The 7,480-nt window shown below is 34.5% G+C and overlaps 2 protein-coding genes across 2 annotated transcripts; one reads left to right on the top strand and one right to left on the bottom strand.

The window, feature by feature from the left end:
- The first annotated feature begins 280 nt into the window (after window positions 1-280).
- Window positions 281-1,559, top strand: LOC125872052 (universal stress protein PHOS34-like). The gene is made up of 4 exons (XM_049552720.1): window positions 281-560; window positions 628-722; window positions 867-988; window positions 1,289-1,559. The coding sequence occupies exons 1-4, from the start codon at window positions 392-394 to the stop codon at window positions 1,374-1,376; spliced, it is 474 nt and encodes a 157-aa protein (XP_049408677.1). The 5' UTR covers window positions 281-391; the 3' UTR covers window positions 1,377-1,559.
- Window positions 1,560-2,332: 773 nt separating this feature from the next.
- Window positions 2,333-5,408, bottom strand: LOC125874985 (outer envelope pore protein 16-4, chloroplastic). Its single transcript, XM_049556034.1, has 6 exons — window positions 5,268-5,408; window positions 5,147-5,198; window positions 5,026-5,057; window positions 4,898-4,931; window positions 3,824-3,891; window positions 2,333-2,890 (listed from the first exon to the last, which is right to left on the bottom strand). The coding sequence occupies exons 1-6, from the start codon at window positions 5,337-5,339 to the stop codon at window positions 2,762-2,764; spliced, it is 387 nt and encodes a 128-aa protein (XP_049411991.1). The 5' UTR covers window positions 5,340-5,408; the 3' UTR covers window positions 2,333-2,761.
- Window positions 5,409-7,480: the final 2,072 nt, after the last annotated feature.

Raw genomic sequence — 7,480 nt, 5'->3', positions numbered from 1 at the left:
CTTTTATATAGTATTTACAAATGAGCTCTCGAGTCTGAGGCCTGCCCATTTAAGTTTGGGTTTTATAATTCAGCTGTCAAATTTTACACCAAACTAATTCCACAAAAAGAGTTTTTGGTATTTTCATACAAACCATCTATCATATGTTTAGTTTAAATGTTTAATCATTAATTTTGTGAGCCAGAAAGCACAAAAAGACTCTTGATTACCTTTTCTAACCTAAAAAAATAAGTGTTTATGAACGAACAAATAAATACAACTTGGACATAAAGGTAATTGATTGATTGTTGAACATAAGGCGGAAAATACAAATCTGTAGTGTACTAGAACCTTCTGCACTACCACCATAAGACAGACTAGTAGATCCAAGAAAAAAAAGTGTGTAATCGTAATGGGGGAAAAACCGGTGATGGTGGTGGGGCTGGATGACAGCGAACACAGTTTTTATGCATTAGAGTGGACTTTGGAACACTTGTTTGGATCTTCACCTCCTCCTTTCAAACTCCTCATCGTTCACGCCAAACCTACTGCTACTTCCGCCATCGGCCTCGCTGGTCCTGGTAGGTACATGATCTATTTCCCATGTATGCTAATATCAGATCAGCTGCTGAGAAAGTGAATTTGCAGGGGGTGCCGATGTTTTGCCCTATGTCGAGGCTGATTTGAGGAAGATCTCTTCAAGGATTGCCGAAAAAGCTAAGAAGATTTGTTCTGCTAAATCGGTATACTTAAAACTGTTTGATACATATTCTTTTCCATTCCAGAAGAAATACTTATGCTGCACAACTGATTAGCGATCTCCAATCTTATCACTTCTCTTTGATTGCAATGAGTCATCTTTAATATTAGCAGTTAGTTGTTTTCAGGTAAACGATGTTGTAGTTGAGATTGTGGAAGGTGATGCTAGGAGTGTCTTGTGTGATGCTGTAGAGAAGCATCATGCCTCTATGTTAGTTGTTGGTAGTCATGGTTATGGAGTTCTGAAGAGGTAAATTTCTGTATCTACTTGCACAAATTTCTATCTTGCTTGGCATAGAAACATTTATCTTCACCTCAAGATTGAAAAGCTCGGTGCTTAACACAAGTTACTGTGCTCAAATTACAGACCTAATTCCAGCTAATCAATCAATCAATTACTTTGTGGTCGATCTTTTATATCCATTACATTTTTATTTAAAATTACAAGGTCTTGAAATCTTGCACTTAGTTCTGCATAGGCATACAAGTCTCAAACTTGTTCTGAGACAAATTTCCTGGTTTTAATTGATAATGCACTTTTTTCCTGCAGGACTGTTTTGGGCAGTGTAAGTGACTACTGTGCTCACCACGCCCACTGCAGTGTGATGATTGTGAAGCGCCCAAAGATCAAGGCTTGAGATTCTTCTTGTCTGAACAAGTTGTAGAGTTTATTACTACTTTGTTATCTATTGCTCCTAGTGGGGAACCATTTGGTTGATGGTGTGTATTTATCCTATATCTTCCAATGTAAAAGTTCTGCTGTGTAAACATTATTGTGGATAAATTTCAGAGTGTGTATAATAATAAATCATGATTGATAATGGACCTTGGCAGCCATACATGTTGAGGTTGAGAAGAAGATGATACTTTACAGTAGATTTGGAAATTTTGACAAGTCTATACATAAAATTTTGAGAAGACACCTTGTGTGAAGCAATTACAGTAAGTATCATCAGGCACTTACATACATGGGCATTTTAATTAGGAAAGGAAATGGTTTGTTATGATCAAAAGTTTGGTGATCTAACAAAACATATTAGCTTAGGGTCCCGTTTACCGTCTCAAAAGAAAAATAGTAAACCAGAAACAAAAAGCTCCTGAGTAGCAAGTTATCTCTTAAAACTTTGCGAAATGGTCTAATTTTGTTAGCAGATGGATGGATGGATGGATCATATCTATCTTTGTCGTTGTCATAAGCCAAATAGAAACTTTTCAAAGAATAAAATTATTTTTCGAGATTGATTATTCAAAAACATTGGAATTAAATAAAATTTGGAATAACGAGTAGTATAGTTCACTATTTAAAAATGCAGATTAGTAGTGTTATTTTCAAGGGATTTCTTCATTAGAGAGAATATGTTGGTGGCCATGAAATCTAATTTGAGTGTCTCTTCATGTAACTCCAAGTTGTTCTACTTGCAATTCCTTCCTTTTCTCTGTTAACTACTTTTTCTCTTCATGCGCATAGAATTACAGCATGCATATTTAAGTTTATCCGTAATCACAACACTAGAGAACAAATAGTATGAGAGACGAATTGTTAGTCTCATGTCAGCAAAACTTAGCTAAAGAAATAAGACAATCATTCAAGCAATTGAGATGAAGATGAAAAATTACCCAAATTAGGAGTAAAAGTTTTATCTAGAATTTACTCCCAACAACGCAACTATAGTCCAAAAGCAGGTAGATCAACCAACCTATAATCAACACCAAGCAACAGTGCCCTAGAGGATACCTATAGAAAACAAAAAAGGCAACAAATATATACTTGCTTCGTAATTCATATGTTAGGTTAATTTCCCCAACACATAAACTAATGACCTGCGAAATCAACATCATAAATCTTGTATGAACTTCAATTAACTGAATTATGTTTCCCATTCGGTGAAGGATGCTGCTATGCCACGCTCCTTAGTCAACATGATATACTTAGTCTTCCACAGACTGCTACGGATGGAGAAAAAGTTTCCAATTTTCTACTGCAGACTATTTTAGTTCCTTTTCAACAAATTAGAGTCAAAGTTTATCGGGAGTCCTCAGCAACATGACACAAGAGACACACGAGACCTGTTGCTCCAGCAACCTGCTTCCAGTTCCGGGTACCTGCACCAAAAGCAGCCCCTGCTACAACACCAGCAGTCAAAACATTAACCTGCAAAAGTAAAAGGGATCTTATAACTTTTGTGGATAGTAATAACCGTGGCTTACAATAACAGAAACTCAAGTAGTTTTAAAGTGAAAAAGGTACTAGGAGAAAAGCTTATAAACATTGCGTTGTCCAAGCAAATGTAGATTTTTTATTGGATCAGTGCATGTTAATTAGTCTTAGTTAGCACTCCCAGAAGAATATGTTATTTTCATGATTTCTGTTTATATTAAAAGTTAGTTTCATCTGGCAAAGAAGGCTTATTTCTGCTGTTCTTACATTGGCTGGCTGCAAAAACATTACCTCCAATTGGTCACTTATATAGAAAAAAGTTCAGAGATCATAATATCTTGCACACCCATATAAAGTACTAAGATATCACTTTATTGTATCAGTTAACCACAGTACTTCTTCACATACATCTAAGTGAGCTCGGGTTGTTCCCGATGACTGTCCAATGCATTTCCTGCAATTTTTGCTATTACATTTGGACACATCTACGAATTTCTGCAAATTATTACTTAACATGTTGTCATATTGGCTTCCTAACGCGAAGAAACAGTAACTAATAACTGTAGTCTCTCAAAATCTGTACTACACATTGAAAAAAGAATTAAAAGGAAATTATTCCAATTTCATATATATTGCATGAAACTATAATCTGACAACGGAGGAGAACATACATTCCTACTTTCCCATTGAAATGCATAAAAGTAGACCTCGTGGTGCTAATTAATTATGCCTACCAACTGTTTAGCCCCAACAAACAACTTGATATGGTAAATAGCAAATATGCAAAAAGTAGTGGAAGCAGCGTTTGGATATACATTCTCTTAGTTAAACAATAACGTGTTTTACATGTTTAGACAAAGGCGGGTCAATAAAGGAGGGTCCAAATTAATGTTGGAGATCTGAGAGGGCACGTGTTAACAAACTGACCCAATCATTTCGCCTTCTATATCTCTGAAACCCACACCGAGTGGAAGAAAATATAGCAGCAAACATTCCTATAAAAGAAGAATGGATGCTCATCAGATCATAATGATCTATGTAAACAACCATGACATTATCCAAGAGAAAAATTAGTCAAAAGAGCAAAAATAAATAAACACTGAGGGTTGGTGAAAACACTAGAAAAAAAAAATAGTTGGACACAACCAAGTCTGACTATGAGCATTTGATATGCCTTTGCAATAAAACAAGTTTAATTTTACATAACATTATAACAATAAGAATAGAGAAACTGTGATAGTACGTTCTAAACAAACTTTGATGAAAGTAGCCTAGTGTTGCATAGTCTTTGATTGTAATCCTGCTCATTATCTTTATTACATTCCTTATTAAGCTGTTTTGTACCATCACACAGGTACAGATAACTAGCAATTTGACTTTTAACATTGCCACTCCTTAGTTATATAAACTAGCTTACTTCTCCACGGCTTATTAGGTTATGGTTCACATTGTGTGGTGCATTCAGATATGGATGTTATTATGATACATCATAAATACAGCTTTTAATCTTAACCACTGGTCAATGATTAAATTGAAAAGGTTGCATCTAAGCCTATCCACAAGTAATAGGGCTCTAACCTAAGTTGCACGGACTCTTCTCATTGCCGCACCCGTGTAGGATTCTCCAAAATACACTACTTTTGGAGAATCAACACACACCCGCTAACATTTTTGAAGAGTTCGAGCAACATAGGCTTCAACTAACAAATAATTGACTTAATATCACACATCAGACAAAAACACAATGCTATACAGATTGGTCTATATAGCAGTGTAATAGCATGCCATTTATCTTATTTTAGTAGTATGATTAATCAGTTGTAGCAGATTATTTGATAGATCATCAAAATTCATGCTTAATATAAACACTACTGCAATTGGCACCACTGTTCTTTACATGTATGTAACTTAAATCTAGATTAATATAGAGGGAGACAAGTTAAGGAAGTGGGAAAATACTTGGTTAAGTCAAAGTTAGATTGGGAAAGTTAATGTGATTACCCCACTGAAAGCCAAGCCGACCAACTGACTTTGCCTGCATATAGAGTAAAAGCACACAAAACAATCAAATTAAACCAAAGAGAAAAGAAAAAAAAGACATTGGAAAGGGATTGCAATGAGCAACTTACAATAAAAGAAGCTCTATGAATGCCAGCAAGACCTGTTCGCATATCAGAATAATAAACAGATACAAAATTTTGATCTTTCTATCAACAGTTGAGAACTCTACATAAAAAAAAAAAGTAGTACCTAATTTGTTGGCGTCGTAAGGACCAGAACAGGAGCCCCAGATTAAGCCAGCCTGCAGTAATAACAAGTTTAAGAACAATTGGATTTCATAGAGAGAAGAGGAGTATGAGGAGTAGATTACGGTGCCCATGCGAATAACGAAATCGACGGCGATGGAAGAACAGGGGACGTCGTCGGCGATATCCACCTCCATCTCCCTTTCAGCCTTGAGGTGACCTTCATGTAACACTAACACCAATCTGCTGGGCCTTTCAGAGGCCTCTTTACTTATAAACGGGAATTTTAAGAAATAACATGGAAAAATTACCAAAGTATACACCATTAGTTACGATATTTTTAATATTTCCCTACCATTTTAAAATAATACGAAAATCCCTTCTTTTCCCTCAAAACCAACTGCCGGATACATTATTTCATTTCCACTCCAAATTTACGTTTCTAACTCCTATATTTACTTCTTCAATTTCTCCTTCTTTTCACTCACATAATCAAATCAGTTACCACATTAATCAAAATTTGAATTTCAAGAGATTTCTCTCTCCAGTCAACTAATTTCAGATCTGTAGGTACTTTCATCTTCTTCAATTTCTTCTTCGTTTTTTCTTGTTTCATCATTTTGTCTAATACATATGGATGCTCCTTCATTTAGCATTGGGATTATCTAAATAGTTACACCAATGCTAATCGAATCTTTGATTCTGATAATTCCAAATGGACAAAAAATAGATCTATAAGGTTGCAGGATCCTTTAACAATGGCAAATCAAAGTTTAGAGAAGGCAAAAGCGAAAAATGAAGTACCTGCATCAACCTGCATCATCGAAAGCAAAGGTTGAAAAACAACAACAAAAAAAAGGTAGAAAGGTTGCCCCTGCCATATCTCAACCTACACTATTCAGGGTATGTATTTTGAACCATGTATTTTAGTATTTATTTATTTTATTTTAAATTTATGTCTTCCCATGTTGAACTATTGAATCCACAACATTCGTTTGAGGTGAAATTTGTTCAAGATATTATGCTACAAGAAAGCGACAATCTATAACTATTGAATTAATTTTTCTTTACTCACACATTTGATCTATTTTTATAATGTATCTTATTATATTTTGTTGTGACTGCGAAATGTTTTTTTTTTAAATCATTTTCAGTCCACAGTTGGACCTATTTTATTAACTAAAAAACAGAGGAAACTAATTCCTTACAGTTTAGGCCCAAATGGTCCTTCCCAAAAACAAAACAAGGAATCAAAGGTTTCCTAATCTAGGCATTGTTCAAAGAAGTGTTCCAGATTCTTCTCAAGCTCGCTATCATACGAGAAGCTGAAGCTCCGCTTGGAATTTCCAGCTCCATCCATGGTTGTGGGCGCCATCTTTCCATGGTAAGTTTTTACTCTTTCTTTCCTTCATCTTGATCTCCTCCGATATGACTTGCGTTGACTTCAGGTGGGCTGAGTTCATCCTTGGTAAGTTGATCCATCTTCGTAAGTTCACCCTCCCTCATTTTGCGTTCACTGTGAAATGTTTTTTGTTGAATTTTTAAGCGATGAAATCAACATCCCATCTAATGATTTTCGAAGTAACTATCTTCGCACAAGATATGCAACATTGTTATGAAAGTATGGTCTCAGCTATGGGTGGCAACGGAACCGGTAACGGAACTACCGGACCGGGACGTTCCGGAACCGGGCACCACGGGCCGGAACCGAACCGGAACCGGTAATTTCGGAAAAAAATACCTGTACCCGTCCCGGACCGGTAACGGACCGGACCGGACCGGACCGGAAACCGGGTCCAACCGTTATAAATTATATTTTTTTATTAAAATTAAAAAATTAGGAATATTACACTTAAAAATTTATACTTTTAAAGTTTTAAATACAAACTTTCAAACTTTTAAAAGTATAAAAGTTTAAATTTCACAATTTAAAACTTTGAAAATTTAAATTCAAACTTTAAAACTATAAAAGTTTAAATTTCACCCTTTAAAAGTTTGAAAATTTAAATTCAAATTTCAAACTTTAAAACTATAAAAAGTTTAAATTTCACAATTCACACTTTAAAAGTTTGAAAATTTAAATTTGAATTATAAACTTTAAAACTATAAAACTATAAAAATTTAAATTTCACACTTTAAAGTTTAAATTTTAAAAGTTTGAAAATTTAAATTCAAACTTTAAAACTATAAAAGTTTAAATTTCACACTTTAAAAGTTTGAAAATTTAAAACTTTAAAACTATAAAAGTTTAAATTTCACACTTTAAAAGTTAAATTTGAACTTTTGAAGACAATAATAAAAAAAAATTAAGGCGAATAGCCTATACTTTTATTAATAT

This window comes from Solanum stenotomum, chromosome 8 (assembly GCF_019186545.1).
Source record: "Solanum stenotomum isolate F172 chromosome 8, ASM1918654v1, whole genome shotgun sequence".
Classification (NCBI taxonomy): Eukaryota; Viridiplantae; Streptophyta; class Magnoliopsida; order Solanales; family Solanaceae; genus Solanum; species Solanum stenotomum.
The sequence above is the reverse complement of the archived record's forward strand: the minus strand, read 5'-3'. Positions and strand labels throughout refer to the sequence as shown.

Excerpts from the sequence above, each read along its gene's own strand:
- LOC125872052 (XM_049552720.1), top strand. The coding sequence starts at position 392 with ATGGGGGAAAAACCGGTGATGGTGGTGGGGCTGGATGACAGCGAACAC. Across the intron at positions 723-866 it reads AGATTTGTTCTGCTAAATCG|GTAAACGATGTTGTAGTTGA; the intron begins GTATACTTAAAA and ends AGTTGTTTTCAG. Across the intron at positions 989-1,288 it reads GGTTATGGAGTTCTGAAGAG|GACTGTTTTGGGCAGTGTAA; the intron begins GTAAATTTCTGT and ends TTTTTCCTGCAG.
- LOC125874985 (XM_049556034.1), bottom strand. The coding sequence starts at position 5,339 with ATGGAGGTGGATATCGCCGACGACGTCCCCTGTTCTTCCATCGCCGTC. Across the intron at positions 5,199-5,267 it reads TCGTTATTCGCATGGGCACC|GCTGGCTTAATCTGGGGCTC; the intron begins GTAATCTACTCC and ends TTATTACTGCAG. Across the intron at positions 3,892-4,897 it reads TCGGCTTGGCTTTCAGTGGG|GAATGTTTGCTGCTATATTT; the intron begins GTAATCACATTA and ends CTTCTTTTATAG.